The sequence below is a fragment of the Seriola aureovittata genome, chromosome 11 (genome assembly GCF_021018895.1).
Source record: "Seriola aureovittata isolate HTS-2021-v1 ecotype China chromosome 11, ASM2101889v1, whole genome shotgun sequence".
Lineage (NCBI taxonomy): Eukaryota > Metazoa > Chordata > Actinopteri > Carangiformes > Carangidae > Seriola > Seriola aureovittata.
Genome location: NC_079374.1, coordinates 1998866 through 2020230, shown reverse-complemented (window position 1 = coordinate 2020230; position 21365 = coordinate 1998866). Strand labels below are relative to the sequence as shown.

The 21365-nt window shown below is 41.6% G+C and overlaps 1 protein-coding gene across 1 annotated transcript; it reads left to right on the top strand.

Annotated features, from left to right (window-relative positions):
* The first annotated feature begins 2641 nt into the window (after nt 1-2641).
* frzb (frizzled related protein) lies at nt 2642-19632 on the top strand. The gene is made up of 8 exons (XM_056389829.1): nt 2642-3035; nt 10781-11029; nt 12980-13015; nt 13159-13218; nt 13897-13962; nt 16206-16410; nt 16779-16842; nt 17032-19632. The coding sequence occupies exons 1-8, from the start codon at nt 2831-2833 to the stop codon at nt 17092-17094; spliced, it is 948 nt and encodes a 315-aa protein (XP_056245804.1). The 5' UTR covers nt 2642-2830; the 3' UTR covers nt 17095-19632.
* Nucleotides 19633-21365: the final 1733 nt, after the last annotated feature.

Here is a 21365-nt window from a genome sequence, read left to right as displayed (position 1 = left end):
AAAATATGCAGACTTCCTTTAGTTGATGTAAAATGAAGAGGAGAGGACGCAAGGAGAAAAGAAGAGAAGAGATGAGAGAAAAGGACAAGAGAGGAAATATGGGGGATGAGAGATAGAGAGAGGAAAGGAGAGGAGACAAGGACACAAGGAGAAAAGAGGAGAGAAAGGGAGACAAGGGAAGGAGACATGAAGAAAGGAAGCAAGGAGTAAAGAGGCAAAGAGAGGGAAAGGGAACTAGGAGAGGACAGTGTGTTCATTCAGTGTGTGTGTGTGTGTGTGTGTGTGTGTGTGTGTGTGTGTGTGTGTGTGTGTGTGTGTGTGTGTGTGTGTGTGATAAGACTATCCTGCCAAATGCGAGAGGCTTTTACGTCAGAAACACTAACACACATGCAGAGATGAAATCATGAGGAGGAGAGGAGGAGAGGAGGGAAGGAGAGGAGGAGAGAAGGAGGGAAGGAAGGATGGAAGAGAAAAGTGCTGACTCAGTTTTCTACATGTTGATCCATGAGTCAGAAAACCCAGAGAGACCCTCTGTGTGTGTGTGTGTGTGTGTGTGTGTGTGTGTGTGTGTTGGCTGTAACTCAACCCTAACATGGGAAGCTCCTCCAACATCTGACAACCATTATGCTATCACACACACTCACACACACACACACACACACACACACACACACACACACACACACACACACACACACAGTTGCAGTTTGCAGCGTCATATTCAGCTTTAATGGTCCAATAACGGAGCTGTTAATGCAACAAGCCTACCAGGGGTCAAAGGTCAACATCTGCCAGTGAACCAGTGAAACTGTTACATCACTGTCAATCAGCTCCCTGATTGGTTGACACCTGTTTAAGTCATTAATCCACTTAAACACTTGATAGTCCGATGATTTTATTTTACCCAGGGTTTGGCATCATAAGTGGACAACAGGGTTCCTGTAGGGCATGCTGGGAGATGTAGTCTTCTTCATATCAAGCCGGCAGCTAACTGTGCTTCAGCCTGATGCAGTGGTGGAAGCATGTATGGATTATTGAACTAGAGGCCTCGAGGGGTCTGGGGCCCCTACACCAGAGCCTCTGTATGAAATGGTCATATTTCTTATTACAAGTCAAACAAATGAATTTATGACACACAAAACAAGTATGACAAGGCTGTTGTCTCATAGTATTCAGATTATTTACTTAAATAAACTAATTACGTTCTGATACTATATACATGATCATTTTTGAGCGTTTATTGTTGATTTGTGGTGGAATATTGGGCAGTTTTTGACGTTTTGAGATTCAAACAGTTATTTAAATGAAACTGTGCGAGAGGTGTAGAGGGAAAATGTTCCATAACTCAAAGAAACAATCTGAAACATGACAAGACACAACTGCACAACTCCAGTCATTCCCAAAAAGTTGGGATTTTTGAATATTGTTGTGTCATGCATGAATTATTAAATGAAATGAAATTAAATCAAAAAGTAATATTCTTTAAAGCTCCTCCAGTGTAAAGGTCTGTGTCCATGTGTAGTGTGATTATAGATCAGCTCTAGCTTCTATATTAATACTGTGAAAGTATCAAAGCCTCAGTCCACAGAGAAATGCACACAGCCTGTATTCAGAAACTGAGCCTTAAAACCAGCCGTCAGGACTTCTGGAACTTTGTGATGTCACAACAAAGCAGTCACCAAGCCCCGCCCACCTGGACCCACCATCCAAACCTTGCAGGATTTGGTTTCTCTGAGTGTTTTTACCTGAAATCTGCTTTATTTTTATTGGATCACTCAGAAAACAGTCAGCCAATCAGAAGAGAGGCTCAGAGCCTCCTCTCTTCTGATTGGCTCACCGACCTGTTGTTACTAGAGCTGCAGAGAGAAGCCTGAGAGAGGAGATGTAAAACTACACTGATGGTTTTTGTTACTTAAACAAACATATCTTCTTATGGATCAACACTTCAATTAAAACACAGAAGAAGAAGAAAATATGGAGCTTTAATGTGCAGTGCAGTGGCCATCATGGTATAAAAAGTGATTCAGTGGAACTCAGTAACTTCAGTCTGTGTTTGAATCTGGTCAGGACTTTGGGATTATTGGTTAAAATTTCATTAGAGGTGACAGACGAGGCCAAACCTCAAAAACATATAACATGCTGATAAAATACAAAACATAGTTCAGATTAAATCAATATCCTTGTCATGTTGAGTTATTCAGACGTTCCCCCTTTAAACTTCTTACATGGTTTAATTTCAATAACTGTCCAATATTTCACAATAAAGTGAAGATTAGAGAAAAGTCCATCCGCGGCTCCAAGTGAAATGCTGCTGACTCAGGATCAGTCACAGGGACAATTTACTGTAATATTTTAACTACATTTTGATGATAATACTTGTACTTCTGCATGCAGATCATTCACTTGTAACATCGGTGTATTGGCACTTTCACTTAACTGACTTGATGAAATGTACTGACGCGCACATCTACGGGCTTTTAGCGGCTTTACCGCTGTTGACTTTTCATCTAAAAGGAATCTGTCTTTTAGTATGGAGGATAAGAGGAGAGCAGGAGGAGGAAAGAAGAGAGGGGAGAGGAGGGAGGAACAAAGAGGAGAGGTGAGGAGAGGAGGGAGAGGAGGGGAGGGATAGAGGAAGAGGAGGAGGTGAAAGTCTGAATAAGAAAGCGGCTCCTCCCGCTTCCTCGAGCTGCCTGCAGACCGGACAGCAGCGGCGGCAACAGCAGGAAAATCACGTCCCTGCTCTGGATTTAACTCAGTGTGAATGACCGAGACTTCACCGTGACTTCAGCTGCACCGATCCGAGCCGAACCGAACCGAACCGACAGACATGCTCTCCCCGGGACTCTCCGTGTCTCTGCTGGCCGTGTCCTGCGCGCTGTGGCCGGCTGCGGTCCGGGCGGCGTCCTGCGAGCCGGTGCGGATCCCGCTGTGCCGGTCCATGCCGTGGAACATGACCAAGATGCCGAACCACCTCCACCACAGCACGCAGGACAACGCGGTGCTGGCCATCGAGCAGTTTGAAGGGCTGCTGGGTGAGTGGCTCCCGGCCCGTGCACTAATTAACCTCTTAATTAATCCTTAAATGGATCTAAAGGCTAATTAACTCACAAACTGATTCATTTCTCCTCTTTATTTTGTTGTTATTTTTTCTGAAGTTCATAGTTTATACTTTTTAAAGTTCTTTTACAATTTAAAGTCAAATAGTATAAATTAAATTAAATATCAAGGAGCATATTTTGCTACTTTTGGACATGAGATCAAGTAAATGATACAATTAATTGAAAAACTGCAAATTATTAGATGATAAAACTAATCATTAGTTGCACTATGAGCTAATTAAAGCCTCATCAGCTGACTGATAATGGCAATGATATTTAGGCTACACTCCAAAGTAAAGGTTACTAATTAATTACTTAATTAAACTGCTTTAATTGGCTCCTATAAGACTCACTGAGGCAGCTTCAGAAACATCATTAATAACATAAATTACTTCAATTGGAGCAATGAATAAATCAATAGAAAATTAATCAGCAACTTTTTTCTAAAAAAAAATTTCCAAACATTTTATAAATTGCTTCATATTTGAGGCTTTGCTGCTTTTCACTGTTTCATATAATTAAAAACTGAATATTTAGCAGTTGTCAAACTTCATCTTGGGCTTTGGGGAAACTGATTTCACATCAAAATAATCAGCAGATGAATCCATGATGAAGGTGATCATTAACTAACATAATTAATGTTTTATTTTTAGAGTTAAAGAGGAAGAAAGTGAGAGAAATAAAAGGAAAGTGAGCTCGAAAGAGCTTTAAATAAAGTTCAGTTATAATATGAGAGAAAATGTCTCAGAACAGATTAAAGCTTCAGTTCGCCCTAATTGCAAAAACTAATTATCTTACATCCCTCTAGAGGTGTCTTTCCTGCCTCCACCCAAATATAATGGAGGTAAATGGTGCAGCATGTGTTTTCAGAGGTGGTGTTTCTGTTACTCTGAATAATCAACAGTTCAAGTGATCCTCTGTGGATTATCCAGAGTAACGAGGACAGAACAAGATGCTGTTATTTCATATTTTAAAGAATGATTCCACTTCTGTGAGGGAAACTGATCTCTGTGGGTTTGATCTTGTAAATATTTCCTCTGTCTTTCATCCACTCGGATTGAAACCTGATGAATTCAAGTGTTTCTTCTCTGTCTCTGTGTTTCTGTTGACACAGTCGGCCAATAGAAAGAGTGATGCACTGTGTCTGGAAAATGGAGACATTCGTATTTTAGTGATGAGCCATCACTTTTGCCCAATATTTATTCATCACCCACATATGAACTGTGACTTCATCCTTGTTCGGGCCAGTTTAACTGAAGAGGGATCTGATGTGACCGCGCTTTAAAGTTGCTCTGTGTTTTTTGTTTTTTTACGAGTGGGTCTCTGGTTTATTTCTATCTCGCTCCTGACACGATGGCTTCACATTCCCGCCACCAGCTTTCATGCTATTCCATCAACATGCAAAGAAACAATGCACCGACAAATTCAGAGAAGAAGAAGAAGAAGAAGAAGAAGAAGGAGACTCCAAACATTGATGGAAACACTATAAGATTTTAAATATTTCGAACTTGGCTCTGCAGAGGTTTTATGAGTGAGCAAATGTGTTCATGTTTTTAAGATTTGGTGAAAACCACTGAATGTAAACATGACTCAGTTTATAAGAAACCTCCACAGGGCACCTTTAAATCTGCCGGACCTCTCACCACACCCATCACCCCAGCTGTGCGTGGTCAGGTGTGGTTTCAGTCAGTCAGTGCTTCTGACACCAGCCTCATTAGCTCATGTGTGCGCACAATTCTGACAACGTTAAACCAGAGAAGACAATAAAACACAGCTGTTGTACTTGGTGTTAAGAGTTACTCTTAAAATTAAAATCTTCCAAACAAACTTAACACCAGGGTTTGATACAGACATCTCAAACTTTATTTTTTGTGGCTTGGGTGACCTGAGTCTCGACCTGCCACGGCTCTACAGGAGCAAACCAGTGGTGTGTTGGTGTTTTGGTGGGTGGGTTCGCTGCAGCTTCAATGGACCTTTTATTTTTGCTACAGAAGCTTATTTAATACTTAATTGGCAAAAAAAATGTACTCAGGCTGTTTGGCTTCCACTGCTGTACATGAAGGACTGTAACATGCACTGAAAGGTATCTGTAGCTTTGTTTTGGTAAGTATATGGGCAGGTATATACCATCCACCTGCATGTACACACCTATACCTCTGAATTAAGCTGCTGGATCTGGTCTGAACTGTTCTGACTGAGCATCAGTTGACTCAGTGATCATGGAAACATTTCTGTGGGAACTATCTTTCCAATTAAGTTTATTCAAAAAGGAAAAAAAATGTCTCTTATAGCATCAGACAGGGACGAAGCAGCTGTACGTCAAAGAGCTGGTCAGAGTTACAGCCCATTGGTTTCTGGTTGGACTGCAGCCCTGGTCCAATGACAAGATGGTTCTGTGCAGATGCTTGAGAAACCCAAACCTTTGGGTCACTCAGGCGTTTATGAAATTAGAGCTGAAAATACAAACTCCTGGTTGAAACTGTCTCTGAGCATAAACTCAAAGGTAACCGGAGGAACTACAGACTAATGAACCTCGTCCAGACAAAACAAGAAATCCAGCTCTGACCAGAATGACTAATTCTGTCCACAGATATTAATGATCTCATTTACCTAATTAACTAGCCGGCTGACCGTAAAGGTTCATGACATGACTGGGTTTGAATACCAAAAATTGAGATCTTGGCATTTCCCAGGAAGTCTTGCCAAAATCTGTTGGAGTTTCCCAGGAAAAATAACTGTGGTGTCCCTGGATCTTTAATGTGGCTGGAATACTGAAGAATATTGGAAACCAAATCTACCCAATTTGGGAAATTATATTATCAATGCAGTACTGGGTTATCCTTACTGGTACCATGAAAACCACCAGAGAAAACCACCTTTTGACCAGTGTGTTGTTAAAGACAAGTAAAAGTACCAAAAATCTCACATTTGAGAAGCTGAAACCATCAAATATTTGGCATTTTTGCCTTAAAATGACCAAAAGGGTCAATTATTAAAATAACATTGTTTAATTTCCTGTCGATCGACTGTTACAGCTCTAATGTGAATTTGAGTTTTGGACTGTTTGGATGAAGAGGTCACCAGGAAAACAATCAAGCTAACCGCTAATTAAAAGTAGAAAATGTAATGGGTTCTTCCCCGGTCCATGTCCCATCCCTCCACCACGTTCAGTGCAAATCAGCTCAGTGCTTTTTGAATAATCCTTCTGACAAACAAACAGACGCGGGTGAAAAAATAACCACTTTGGTGGAGGTAATAAGCGTCAGTTACAGCCCTAAACTTGTGATGAAACTTAAGCTTGCTGTGTCAAACACTAGGTCAAAATAACCACATTTTATTTTGGATAAATACTGAATCTGCGTTTTTATAATTAGTTATCTTCCATTTTTGAAATCAGTCTTAATTTATAGCAACAAATCTCCGGTGTACCAGGAAAATACTGGAAGTAATACTTTTAAAACGACAGGAAAACCTTCAACCCTGAGCAGAGCTAACAGCGTCACATTTCTTCATACCTTCATCATCTCTTGCCATGACTGGTCCTCTTCCTCCTCCTCCTCCTCCTCCTCGTCCTCCTCCATCAGGTCTTGTTCAAATTAAAAGATCAAAAAGAAACTGAATCATTCATGATGTAGATCTTCTTCACAACCTTCATACCGACAGATGAATCATTTAAAAGTTTTCCATCACTTTTATTTCTGACTTATATTTTTAAATATTCAAGGTGTGGTCTTCTGGACTCACAACAGTTTTACAAAGCGACAAACTTGGGTGTGTTCCTGCAGGTTTCCTCTTCCAAGTCAGTGATTTAAAGTCTCCCTTCAGACCTCAAACAGCTGATGTTGTTCTGGCAGGACAACTGTTGGAAAGGAGGATGTGATCAGAGCTGATAGAAGTGATGGATGAAACTCGACTAAGACTAAGACAAAAGCTGGAAAGAAAAAAAGAAATTTCCTTTAATCAACCGTGACACTGAACTGTTTCCTCAGTTTGGTTTATTTGGCTGTAAATCCTGAACAGGACTCGACTGAGAACATCGACTTGGAACTGGAAGAAAGGTTTTGGGATTTTGGGAGGTTACAGTGTGTTTATAGCTCAAGACTCTGAAGAGTCTGCGGTGGGGCCAGCAGCTAAGTGAGGCTGTAGATCCCAACAGCAGCATGCTGAGGCAACATGCTAACATGCTGATGTTTAGTAGGTATAATGTTTATCACATTCACCATCATGATTTAGCGTGTTAGCATGCTAACCTTTGCTAATTAGCACCAAAATCCGAGCACGGATGAGGCTGATGGGAATGTCATTAACTGTGCATGTTTCTGGTCACAAACGAAAGTATTCAGCAAACGTACATTTTGACCTGCTGGTGGCGCTAAAGGAAAAGTCAAGAGTAAACCAAAGCCAATAGGATTCATCCTCTGGGAACCATGAATGTCTGTAAAAACGATCATATCAATCCATCCAATAGTGTTTATGATATTTCAGTCTGGACCAAATTGGTGGACCGACCAAAGAGCACTGTTAGCATGACCGCCAAATCTCAGAGGGTAAATCGTGAGTTTAACAGGTTGAGGGAGGAATTCAGTAAATATTACAGTTGCGGGTGTTTTCTTGTTCTCTCTGTTCTGTTCTGTTGAGCTGAGGTGGTTTTACTGTCTGACTGTTCATTATGATGGAGGACCAGTCTGTCCAGCTGCGCCCCTGCCAAACCTTCATTTTATGGTTTTACTTGAGTCCAGAAGGCAATAAAATAAACTCGCATTGATGGAGTTGATCATTAAACACAAACTGGCCTCAATGTTAAAAGTTCACCCAAATTATAAAAAAGCATATTTTCTCCCCTCCCTCTGCTGGTATCTGACCATGCAGATAGTTTTGGTTTAATTGTCAGTATTTTGAAAATTACATGTCTGAGATTTCTGCCTCCACCCGACCTGTGAATGGAATTTAGTTTGTGGATTATATGCGAAAGGTTAAGTAAAACGATTCCAGTTATGTTTCTATATTTGACCTAGTGACTGGTAGGCTAACCCTGTTACTGGAACAACGTGGTGTTCAGCTCTGTGTTTTCTCTCTAAGCCTGAAGTGTTTCTTCTCTGCATACCTCCTGATACCGAATATCACAACCTCTGTGTGTTTTTGATAAGTTTAGCTAATAACGCTGCTCTGAAAACCTGCACGTTCTGTACATACATTATCTCGATTTGTAAACTGAATATACAGTGTACAGACTGTCTACAGTTTTTCTTTCTTTATCGTGATGTCTCTCGCTGTAGAAAGCAAATATTGCGCAGTTCCTTTTATTCAACAGTTCTTAGCTGATTTTAGTCTGAGAAGTCCATCTGTTTTCATGCTCCAACAGTGTCATTATTCACTACCTTAATGCTACTTTTTAATGAGGATAACCAGCTGATTCAGCTGGTTTGCGGTTTGACAGTAAAAATTTTCCAAATTGCTTGGCTGGTGGTCAAACAACGTGTGAGAAACCCTTCACCCGCACCTCTCTGACATCACAGTTGGTTCAGCCACAATCGACATACTGAGGCCTTAAAAATGGAAATGAATAAAAAAACAGATTTTTGTCATATATTTATCTTGAAAAGTGAGAAATTATTTTGGTAAATTTATTTTGGTTTTAAAATTTGCCTCTTAATTTTTTTTAGCCACACTAGGAGCACCGCTTTAGGGATAGCAGGTCGGTTAGTCCGCCATTTTGGTCCAGACTCTAACATCTAAATATGTCAGACATTCATGTTCCCCACATGATGAATCTTGCTGACTTTGACTGTTCATCTAGTGCTAACATGAGGTTGATATTTGTGCTGTCTCATCAAATGTGGTTCAGACATACATCTTCCCCAGAGGATGAACCGTAATAACTTTCGTGATTCTCTGACTTTTCATCTTGCGCAAACTTTTAAACAACATTTTAACTGATTCGTGACAAAATACTTACAGACCTAATGACTTTGTGTTCCGTGCTAATTAGAAAATGTGGGCATGCTAACACACGTAGCACAGGGAGAGCTAGCTAACGCGGATCCTAATAAACAATGAAAAACTCTAAACTAAGTTGGTGATCATGCCTTACCTGCTAAACATCAGCATATTAGCGTTGTCAGTGTAAACATGCTAACATGATGACATTAGCAATTAGCTTAGCAGTGTGGCTGCGGACTCACAACTTGCCAGTGAGTTCAGAATTTCCAATGTCGTAGTTTTAACTATTTTTGTTTTAGTAGTTGTTTGATTTTAAATGCCTTGTAGCTTCACATTTCAGCTAACTGCTAGCTCACTAGCTAACAGCATACACCCGGCTGAATCATGTGCTTTAAAACTAGCATACTTTACATTCTGGTCTTTTTTGATTTTTGAATTTATGAAGATATTTAAATTTTAGCTACTATATTCACCTTTGATATGCAACGTTAGCTGGTTAGCTAGGTCAGGACTTCTTTTCTGGATGTTAGTCTGTTAGCCATTTGGAGTTGGACTGAGATTTGTGGTTAAAAACCCATTTAAAAAAAATCTTTAACTGTAAAGCGGAATCAAATTTAAAGGTAGGTGGATAACCTGATTAGCTGCCATGATATTTCATGATGTGTACTCTGTACTTTTAGGTACTGGCTGCACTCAAAGAGCTCAGCTGAGGTCGGAGGAGCGGAGGGAGAAAGTGGAGAGGCAATAAGGCTTTAACCAGAAAAATGTCCTAATGAAAGATCTGCAGGCCAAAAAAACAGGAGGCAGTTTCAGGTCACAAGTTCATAATATTTCTGTGACTTCACTGTGAAGCTGTGCAGCCAAACCTCAGTCATCCCCTGCAATAAAAACGCTGATCCGTCCTCTATACCCGGTGTTGAACTCTTTCTGGTGCAGTGCTGTGCGAGGGAGGACTCTGAACGCACCGTCTCTGCACTGATGTAAGAGAAGCAGTGTTGGAAAAAGAACTCAGGTCTTTTGCTTGAGTAAAAATAGAAATACTCTGCGTCAAAATTAACAAATTGTTTTGACTTTTTTTTGTGTCAAGTTATTGAATTCACAACAAAAACCTCAGGTCGAATTATTCTGCAAGGCTGCAACTAACAGTTATTTTCATTATCAATACATCTGACAGCAAATATTCACACTGGTGAAGCTGGAACCAGAGAATTTTTGGCATTTAAAAACATGTTGCTGATGTACCTTTTTAGCTTTTTATGAAAGAACCAGATATTTTCTAACACAGTTGCTCATCTCTTGTGCTGACAATTTAACTGGGAAAGTTTTATGTCCATCCAAACCGCAGACGAGCTCCAACTGTCATGTTACACTGTCTATGAGGAAGATTAATGGGGATTTTTTTCTGTCCAAAATAGCTTCTTCCTTTTTACAACTCTTATGACATGCTCCAGTTAGTGGTGCATCATGGTAGTTGACATTCTACCAATGCCAAATCTCAAATGTTATTCAACCGCTGCCATGGGAAACATCCCCCAGATGTCTGAAACACAGACAGTGTTTCCCAAGATTTGTCCAAAAGTGGTTTTAAAAGGAAAAACATGCACAATACTGTAGCTGAGGTATCATTATAGTTTATTTTCCTTGCACGAAAAGTTCAGTTGAACTAAGCCACTTCAGGTGACCCGACTCAAACTGTACCAAAGGTAATAACAGAAACACACACACCTGTCTGTGCTCAGGTACTGGCTGCAGTCCGGATTTGCTCTTCTTCCTGTGTGCCATGTACGCCCCCATCTGCACCATCGACTTCCAGCACGAGCCCATCAAACCCTGCAAGGCGGTGTGCGAGCGGGCGAAGTACGGCTGCGAGCCGGTGATGAAGCGCTACAACCACAGCTGGCCCGACAGCCTGGCCTGCAGCGAGCTGCCGCTGTACGACCGCGGCGTCTGCATCTCGCCTGAGGCCATCGTCAAGGCAGAGGGACCAGGTATCACTGTTTTATCATTGATGTTATCATCATTACACTGCATGTAAGAGTGCTGTGTTTGTACCGAGGCAGCAGGTGATTGGTTGGTTTCCTGCAAGATTAAAGACTTTAGAGAAAATTGCATGAGATTTGACAAAAACATGTTGACTGCTTTGTACAATATCTGTTTTCTTGTATATAATTATTTGATATATTAGGATTGTGATATCTGTAACAGTATTTTTACTGTTTTAGACAGCGATGAGAACAATCTACACAAAACTCCCAAAGTAAAAATACAATGTTCTTGAAATGAAATAAGGACAGAAATCTCAAGTTATGGAAAGTTGACAACACAGAACCTCTCAGTTATTATCAGTCTTTTAATATCAGCGACTTCTTTAATGGTACAAAGTCTCAACAGTCGTAACACGGAGGTGACTTCTGAATAAAGACCATCAGGAAGCAGTTTGTCCCTGCTTAGCTGAACCTTATCAGTGTTTTCTATCATGTTTCTACTCTCAGCAGTTTGTTTCTGCTCGCTCTCGAACAGATAGCGTGAGTCATTTCCCCTCCGACTTCACTCCCACTGACTTTCTCAAAGAGCTCTTTGATACAGGCGGCCCACTCGTTTTACACTCAATAAAACCCTCACTGTCCTCTGCTTCTTTAAACAGGCCATGGACCAGCGAGTCCTGAAAAAATCTCAATCCCCTCGACTTCCATAACGGTACACCCACGTATCTCCTAGCCGCCCTGGCTCGGCTCGGCTCAGCAGGGCTTTGGGATTTTCCCTCGGTGTGAGTTGTTGATTTGCTGAGGTTCAGTCAGGGTGGATCGTTTAAGTCGTTCCAGTGATTTTCAGCAGGACTCCTGTCTGAATGTTGCTTTAAGAAGTTTGTCTCCTGTTGGAACAGAAATCTGAAGCAGCCACAGTTTGTCTCCGTTTGTTGCTCCCTAAGTTTACTGCATGTCACACTGTGCAGGACGGATCTAATAAAATCTAATCAAAACTAATAAAAAATGACTGATATCAGTTTGAGGGATGTCACACTCTGCAGTGAATTCCTGGTGAAACATGGGTCTACAGTCTAAATAGAAAAACAAAACATATGACAGCAGAGACACATCATCAGCTGAGGTCATCCTCTAATGCTTTGAAAATGCAGCAAAACAACTGGACGGACTCTCGGAGAGCAAAGACTTCAGCCAAAGACAATGTCAAACAAAACACACCAGAGTCCAGAGAAACAAAAATCATTCAGATCTGCCCCAAAATTTAACGAGTTCTTCCGTGTCCCAGGCCCCAGCCCTCCTCCAAGCTCGGTGCAAATCAGTTAACTACTTTTTAGTATAATCCTGCTGCCAAACACACAAACAAACCAATTCACTCATGAGTGAAAACAGAACCTCTGTGATGGAGGTAATAAAGAAGTTTTGGCCACTTCTAGACATTGAAAAACTACAAGAGAGGAGGAGGAGGAGGAGGAGGAGGTAGCTACAGAAAAATGTGAGTAAAAAACAGCAATTAAAGAATTGGCCGATGTATTCTGCGTCATTTCATCTCGTATTCTGATTGGTTGGTTTGTCATCGTCAGACATGTCTCACAGTCAAACCCTCGTTTCAATCAGATCTAGTGCTTTTGATGGAACTCAAAAGTCATAATATCGTTCTGAGCGGCCACTGGAAGCTGAGATGAAAAGTCAGCTGTCAGTGGGAGACGACGCTCGTGGTGTTTGACCTCAGTTGTTCTCATGAATATTAACAGATATGATAATAACTTCCTCACCTCCACACAGCCGACCCATCACCAGGACCAGGCTCTGGACCGGCTCCTTGTTGAAGTTCCAGTTTTTTCTTTGTGTCTTCCACGACCAGAAATACCTGTATGAACTGAAGAAAGAACATGTTAAGTTTTCCCTGTGTTCTGACACTGACCGGCGTCTCTCTCTCTCTGTGTGTCTCTGTAGATCCGTACTACCAGGACCCAGCCAGGTGTAATCCAGGTGAGGCTGACCTTTGACTTTCTCTTTCTTTCCCCAGAAGCTACAGCCTGACGTGTCCGCTGGTTGATGAGATATTAGGTGGATTTTGGTGAACCATGTATTTCTCACCAGCATGCTAAACACTGTGTTTCACCCTCTGACAGAATCCAGTCCAGACTTCCCAATGGATTCCAACAACTTCCACTGCAGAGGACCCAACGGAGGTAACCTGTCCTTCTACCTGTCTGTACCGCCGACGGTTTATCCCAACATTCATTTCATACCAAAAGATCTCATAATTAAAAGCTTCTGACTTGTAAATAACGTTCACCTCAACATCCAGGTCATTATTACACCTGGGAAGCTCAGACACATCCGACTGATTACTGCCAAAAAACTGAATTATTACAAAAGTGCCTGAAAACCAAACAAACTCTGGATGCGTCACATCAGGTAATAACTGTCGGTACAACTGTAAGGTACATGAGCCAGCGTGCAATGCATTCTGGGATACCGGGGATAATCAATCCAATCCAAAATCACTCCCTCAATCACTCGTTAACTATTCTCCACATAATAAACAGCAGAACTTCAGAATCATCGTCATTTTGCAAATTTGACAGCGATAAAACAACATGGCCTTTTCAGATGTCAGCCATTTGATAAAGGTTATTAAAAACAGTAGATTTGTGGATACACTGCGACACGCCGCCGACAGTCACTCAGCCATCCTGAGCTGAGGCGATCGTCATCGTTGTAGGAGACTTTCCAACTCTTTCCTTTCGTCACAAGGGACATATGAGGTGAAGACAGCATGACAAATTCAGTCCAGAAATGTGGACTTTTATGGAGGTGGGGCCTGAACACAATGTGTGTGTGTGTGTGTGTGTGTGTGTGTGCAGATCGCTGTAAATGTAAGCCGGTCCGAATGGTTTTGAAAACCTACGAGAGGAACAACTACAACTACGGTGAGTCGTCTTGGACTGTGTCCGATTTTTATGAAATTTGTGTTTTATTCTGACATAATTATCTATAGTAGTACCTTATCATTAATATATAAGTTATCTGTATGTGAGATAATATAATAATATTGTCGGATCTAAGCAACCAAATCCTTCCCTGTCATGGTGAAGTGTTTTCATTCCTGTTGATCACACTTAGACTCAACAGTAACTCTGCAGCTCTCAGCAGCGTCAGGTTGCTTTCATGTTTTAGATTGCATTCAGTGCTGTTATAATATATAAGATAAGCACATACATATGATTCTGAGAAGAAGGGCTGCAATTTGCATCATAAAAGTTGTAAGTCTGTGTTTATTTTTCAGTACATTTCCAAACTAGATGTTTAAAGTTTTAAGTGGGAATCTGGACTCGGCATCACGTCCGACAGCCAAACACACACTGAGCGCTACATGTGAGAAATCCACATCATAACTACTCAGCAAGTCTGAATACTTTTTACTCGCCCTGTTTCAAGCCTTAACTGTACAGCTCAAGGACTCTGTTAAAAGGTCTTTGCAGAATCACTGAACTCTTCAGCGGATTCTCTCTCTCTGGCCTGTTTTTCTCCGTGTAGTGGGAAAGATTTCGGTGCAGAGGCTGTTAGGTTACTTAGATTAAATTAGACACACAAAAGCTAAAAGACCAGAAAGGCTTTTCCAGATGATTGCAGCGCACAGGCATGATTTGGCAAATCCAGCAGAGATTTCCATGTGGACTTCTGGGCCTCACTAATGCCTTTGGCCACAGAATCCATTCGGGGAAGATTTTTAGATTTTTTCCAGCCGTCATTAAAAACAAGAGCTCACGTTAAAAATATTCAGATATAATTAAAACAGAGTAGTTTAGTGAAGCATGGTGGCATGTCAGAGTGCACGACAAGGTGGTCTTTATAATCTGCCTGCTGGAACTCGCTTCTTAACACTGCTGCTGATATTACCTACGACTCTGACCTGCTGCACCACACAACTCTGCAGCCTCCACCTCTTTCTTAGCGCTGGAGTACTTCTCTTCTGGTGCATTATGTATATTATTTGTTTTGTTAACTCCCAATTAATGTTCACCTAGACAGTAAAAGTCCAATGAAATATGTCTTAATTGTGAAAGTTTTCACCGCTCTGTTCGGATGTTCTCTCCATCAAGGCAGCGTCACAGCAGGAACAGGGAAATGTCTCCGCAGGTCTTTGCGAAAAACCTTTGGTTCAACAAGTTTGTTGACATAGTTACTATTCACAGGGCTAGCTGGTAAACTGCTGTAGCTTGCAAGCTAACTGTCAATATGCTAGCCAGCTGGGCTAGCGCTCAATAACTCTCTGAGCTACTTTGTATTTTCTCCGTCACGAAATGTTTACTTCCCTCCGCTGGTATTTTACTCTGGGAATTTTGACAATAAGTTCACAAAGTACATTTAAAACAATCTGCAAACCATTCCAGGTTCAATGAAAGTGGATGGTGCATCGTGGCTAATAACAGCAGCTACGATAGCGTCCTCCATTTTGAACTCTCTGACTCTGCATTCCTGCAAACGTCAGCCCCGTCAAGACAGTTTGCTGTTGGTCAGTGACACAAATTTGCATCATTTTTACTGTAAAATTGAAGAGGGTGCAAAAAATGTGTGCTGATTTTGGTAATATTTCTTTTGTGGCGGCCATTTTTAAATACTGTTGCGACCGGGGCTTCACACAGTGTCTGTCTTTAGAACCAGTTGTCTGGACAAAATGTCATCAAGGAATTTGGCAGCACCAAAACTACAAGTCTGTCCAATGGACAAACACAGGTTTTAAACAGGCTGCATGAAAACTACACCGGAGGGAAGTCGGTCTTGTTCTTAATTATTGATTCATTTATTTGCCCCACCCACTGAAACTCCATATGCTCGCAGTGAAACTGGAGAAAACTGATCAGTTGTCATAGGAGAACAGCTGGTGTCCATGCTTTTTGGATTCTTCTGGCCATTTTTGCGGCCTTGGCAAAGGAAGATGACGCCCCCTCCTTACTTAATCTCACCGACAAACCTCTGATTCGTCAACTGTTTTTCCAACTGGGGAACAACCATTAGTGAGCACTCTGAATTGCTAAAAAATCTGGGATGCAGGCAGCGATTCAGAGGACACTATCTAAGCCCAGGGAAAGTCAAATAATGATTTAAGCTTTTATTCTTTTCAACCCCCTTATCCGATGTGTCCCTGTACGCCGACGACTCTCTCCTTCAGTGATCAGGGCGAGGGTGCGGGAGGTGAGGAATCGCGGCCTGGAGCCCACGGCGGTGGTGGACGTGAAGGAGGTGCTCAAGTCTTCCCTCGTCAACATTCCCAAGGAGACGCAGACGCTCTACTACTCGTCCTCCTGCCTGTGTCCTCCTCTGACTCCGGGGGATGAGTACCTCATCATGGGCTACGAGAACGAGGAGACGTCCCGGTACGAGCAGCTAGTTGATAAGACCTTTAAACTCCAGTTAGATTCAGGCTCTTCGGGGTAAAGCATCTGTTCAATTGGTGGTTTTCAAATTAGCTTCAGTGCGTTGTCTGACTTGTAAATGTTTATCTCAAACATCAGCTTCTGATTCGGCTGTTTGTCTCTTCTTTGTACAACTTATAAAAACCCTGAAGGTTTTCTTTTTCTCCTCACTCTGTAATGTGCTACTGTGATTAATTTCTGTGCCTCCATAATAATATATGTTCCTTGTTGTGTAGCACAGCTGCTCATTTTCCTTGAAGCTAAATAAGACTAATCTTATAAAATGTCTCCTTTATAAAACGCTGCTCACTCTGGTTTTGTGGTTGTAGGTTGCTTCTGATTGACGGCTCCATTGCTCAGAGGTGGAAGGACAAAATGGGCAGGAAGGTCAAGGTGTGATTCACATCCAGCTGCACACAAACAGACTACACATTTATTTTCTATGTACACACATTAGCAGTTGTACAGGTGGAGGCTTTTTTAAAGTCAATACTGATTTGTACTGAACTTTTGTTACATGCATGGTAACGTGGCGTCCTTCAACTGACTTCAGTTTCACTTCCTGTCTGTCTTTCTGTCCAGAGATGGGATAAGATCCTGCAGGGGAAAGCCCAAGGGAGTCAGCGCAGCCGGACTGGCCACTGAGATCTGACTGTGTGTGTGTGTGTGTGTGTGTGTGTGTGTGTGTGTTGTGTGTGTGTGTGTGTGTGTGTGTGTGTGCGCGCACGTGTGTGTGTGTGCATGTGTGTGTGTGTGTGTGTGTGTGTAGATATTGCACTATCACAGGCTGTTGTAGCTGAATGTAGTTCATCTCTTCATCTGTCAGACTGCTGGAGTCTGATTTTTGTCATTTATTTTCTTTGCACAAACATTATTTAGTGTGCGTTTAGAGTGTGTGTTTGTCAGTGTGTGTGTGTGTGTGTTTGTGAATGTGTGTGTGCGTGTGTGTGTACACCTAAAGCACTCAATAAAGACGTATGTTTGTAAGCTGTAGTACTAAACCTACGCACAGCCCTACAGTCTGTACATGACACTTTTTTGGAACAAATTTCTCCACAGCTCCTCTCCATGGTCACAGTCTTTAATAATAATCCTGGATGTTGGCCATGTCACCATGGCGATGGGATGGAGGACATTTAAATGATGAGAAAGCCATTTGGACTTCGACATTTGGACTATGATCGGTCTGTAGCCACGACCGGAACTTTACTGAACTCTGCAGAAAGGAAGGAAAGAAGATTATTCACGCTGTGTTCAGGCAGCAGCAGAGAGTTCACTGGATTACTGGACGGGCCAGAGCGTCTGTTTGAAGAGACTGTTAACATTTCTCAATCATAGAGCTACAAAGAGACACATAAAGACGATAAAGAGACACAAAAAATACTATACATACTACAATACTACTACAAAGAGACTCAAAAGTACATTAAAGACACACAAAATGACTGCAAAGATGCATTAAATGACCACAAAAAGGCACCAAACAGCCACATAGACTCACAAACCGACTACAAACCATAAAGAAATGACTACCAAGATACACAAAACTACCACGAAGACTCATAAAATGATCACAAACAGCCAAAAATCACATTAAAATAAAATAATAAATAAATAAAACTACCACAGAAAAACAGCAGCAGCTCATCTGGTCTCAATAGGTGACGACAACAGGAAACAACAAACTGTTTGTCTTTATTTCTTGTTTAGGTAAATGTGAACGAGAGGAGTTTGGAGTGTGACCCTGGAATAATGATCAGTGTTTGACCATGATCAGTTATTGCTTTGATTCATGTTAAAAGAGGTGGAATATGATCAATAACAAAAATTTACATTTTAAGGCCTTTTAATATTTTTATAACTATAATTTAAATTTAGTTTTTTTTTATGCATAACTTAAAATGACACACTCCAGACTCCAGATTACTGTATTATGTGAACTGATCACTTTTAGAGCTGCAACCATTAATTGATTAGAGAATCGAGAGTAAAATAATTGTCAACTGTTTTTGTTAATCGATTGATCGTTTCTTTACATTTCGGTTGACGAAAACAAACGATCTGATGAATATCACCTCTGGCTTCAGAAAAGTGTTCAGACACGTCTGTGACAGTTCAGTGATTAATCAATAACTATCGATCAGGTTAATTGATAAAGGAAATAATCAGTAGTTGCAGCTCTGCTCACTTCAATCAGCGTTAATCTTTTTTTTTTTTTTACTTTTTGACTTTGACTGTCATGTGACGTACAGATGATCCGCAGGGAAGTGGAATTTAAAACCCGCTACTTGTTGATTGATGTGATGTATTTCCTATTTCCTGTTCCTGTATTTATGAACATTCGCTCTGTTTCCCATTCGCTTCTGTTGAAACCTGCAACACAGGCGACTTCAGGCCTGTGTTTCCACCTCTGGGCGTGATCACAGAGGTCAGAGGTCACCTTCGTTCATCTTTGATTGTGCAGATTTGGACAAGTCCGACAGCAGAAATAGGACATGATTAAGTTATTTACTCCACCGTCTTCACCACGACACTAGACCACAAACTGTAGCGTCACTCTGATCAGTATGTCTTGATGAGCGGAGGACGAATGTGACTGTACCTGAACACGAGGGGAAGTCTGGTTCTGTGTTTTGTTGGTGAAGGTGAAGACCAGCTGGTTTCTGAGACGCTCTGGCGTCCCCGTGAACCTGAGTCATCACATCACATGGCAGCCAGCTGGTCTTCAGCCTCACGAACGCTCCGGGAACCGTCCATTAAACTCTGCCGTCAGGATCAACATTCATATTGCAGACAGGAAAGTTATTTAAAGGCCTTTTTCACAGCTGACGTGTCGTCATTGTGTCACTGAGCGTGCACAGTACCGGGACCCTGAGACTGAAGCAGCTAAATTGAATCCAGGCATCATTTGTTTTATTGTTTACACCTGTGGTTTACCTACATGTGACACGTCAACAAAGACTTAAGGTCCTTCCTCCTCGGACGAGCTGCAGACTGAGTCCCTGCTGTCTGAACACAGCCTCTGATTAACAGTACTCTCATTATCGCACCGTATCTCTGTTCATGTAAACACACTAACACTCAATACTACACTACTTTTACCAGTAAACTATACTAACACTCTGATATTGTGAACTCTGGACTTCACAGCAGTTTGAACCATTAAACATGAATTTTAGAAAACGTGGTTTGATGTTTTTATTCCTCCGTCCATCACAGTGTCGTGGACACGATATCTCAGTAACACCTCGACAGAACTTCTTCAAATGTGGCGCCAACATTCACTAGGACTGAAGGATGAACTGATTAGACTTTGGTGGCAAAGGGGTCAAAGGTCAATGTCACAGTGACCTCCGGAAAACTGCCATTTTGGCCTTAATATTTCAAGAACTCCTCAAACGAATCCCTTCAGGTTTGGCACAAATGTCCACCGGGACTCAAGGACGAACTGATTAGATTTTGGTGGTTAAAGGTCAAAGGTCAAGGTCAGTGTGACCTCACAAAACACTTTTTAGCCATTACTCAAGACTTCACGCAGCAATTATGACAAAATTTCACACTAATGGTTCATATTTTCTCTGACTCTGGATAAACAGGGAAGTAATCTGGAACTAGTCTGAGTGGCGGAGGGATACGACCACGAGGAGGTGATTCTAGTTTGAGTGTGGTTCGATGACTGAAATAAGTCTGTGGTTAACACAAGCTCAATACATTTTCACCTTTTATTCTACGACATAAAAGATGTCAGTAAATACTCCGGTCCTGATTTCTTTAAGCTTTTACATCTGGTAAAAAAGGCCGGTTGCTAACGTGTCTAAATGAGACTACTAATACTATCGCTCAGTCCAGAACCACATTTGACCATGATGACACACAAGGTGAAAACAACACCAGCAACACTGCCATGGCTGGTAACAACAATAGTTTGTGTGGTGTACCCTGTTTCATTTTAGTGATTAAATAAATCTCCACTTAGGAAACACTCAGTGTGAAAACTTGGTGCAAAACTTGAAAATGATGGAGGTGTGTGACGATCTTTACACTTTAACTGCTCTGAAACTCTTCTATAAGACTCAGAAATAACCTGTGAAAATGTTTATACCCTGATTGATGTAAAAAGGAATCTAAATATAGTCAGAACCAGACCAACGTAAAGAGTTGAACCTTCAGACCTTCAGCGATTTACCACTGATGGGAGTAAAGTTTGTTTAACAAAACTGAGCAGCAGCATGAAACACAGCCAGCGTGTAGGGTGTGTGTGTGTGTGCTAAGTATGTGTGTGTTCGTATGTTCAGTGTGTGTGTGTGCGTGTGTGTGTGTGTGTGTGTGTGTGTGTGTGTGTGTGCGTGTGTGTGCGTGTGCGTGTGTGTGTGTAGGCGTGCTTCCAGTAGTTCCTGGCTACTAATTTCCAGCAGTGTTTTCTCAGCTGCAGTTTCCATGAGAGAGAAGAGAAAATGTTTTCATGGATTTACTGCTATTACGCCTCCTGATCCTCCTCCGCTCTCCTCCTCTCTCCTCTCTCCTCTCCTGCACCCTGACTTCAGCTGACTGCCTGACTGAAAACACACCTGGTGTTGGTATAAGGTGTAGTTTGTTTCTTGAGCCTGAGTGGCTCTATTCATGTTCCTGAGTGCTGACACAGCAAACAAGTCTATTTTCATCCGGACTGACCTCGTCGAGCAGTTGAAGCTGCATTAAGTGAGTTTTCAACGCTAGAGGGCGGAAAGTGGACAAACACAAACTGCCACAAGTCTCTAAGTGCTACATGAACTCATCGAGGTCTCAAGGCGAACACGTTAACAAGAAATTAGTAAAGAAGCAGCAGAGAAGCACAGTCATCCAACTGCAGTCTACTCTGTGTTCACCAGTATTCACTAGTGTTATATTCCCGGTTTGATCAACTACACTCTGGTGTT

Excerpts from the sequence above, each read along its gene's own strand:
- frzb (XM_056389829.1), top strand. The coding sequence starts at position 2,831 with ATGCTCTCCCCGGGACTCTCCGTGTCTCTGCTGGCCGTGTCCTGCGCG. Across the intron at positions 13,016-13,158 it reads CCCAGCCAGGTGTAATCCAG|AATCCAGTCCAGACTTCCCA; the intron begins GTGAGGCTGACC and ends ACCCTCTGACAG. Across the intron at positions 13,219-13,896 it reads CTGCAGAGGACCCAACGGAG|ATCGCTGTAAATGTAAGCCG; the intron begins GTAACCTGTCCT and ends GTGTGTGTGCAG.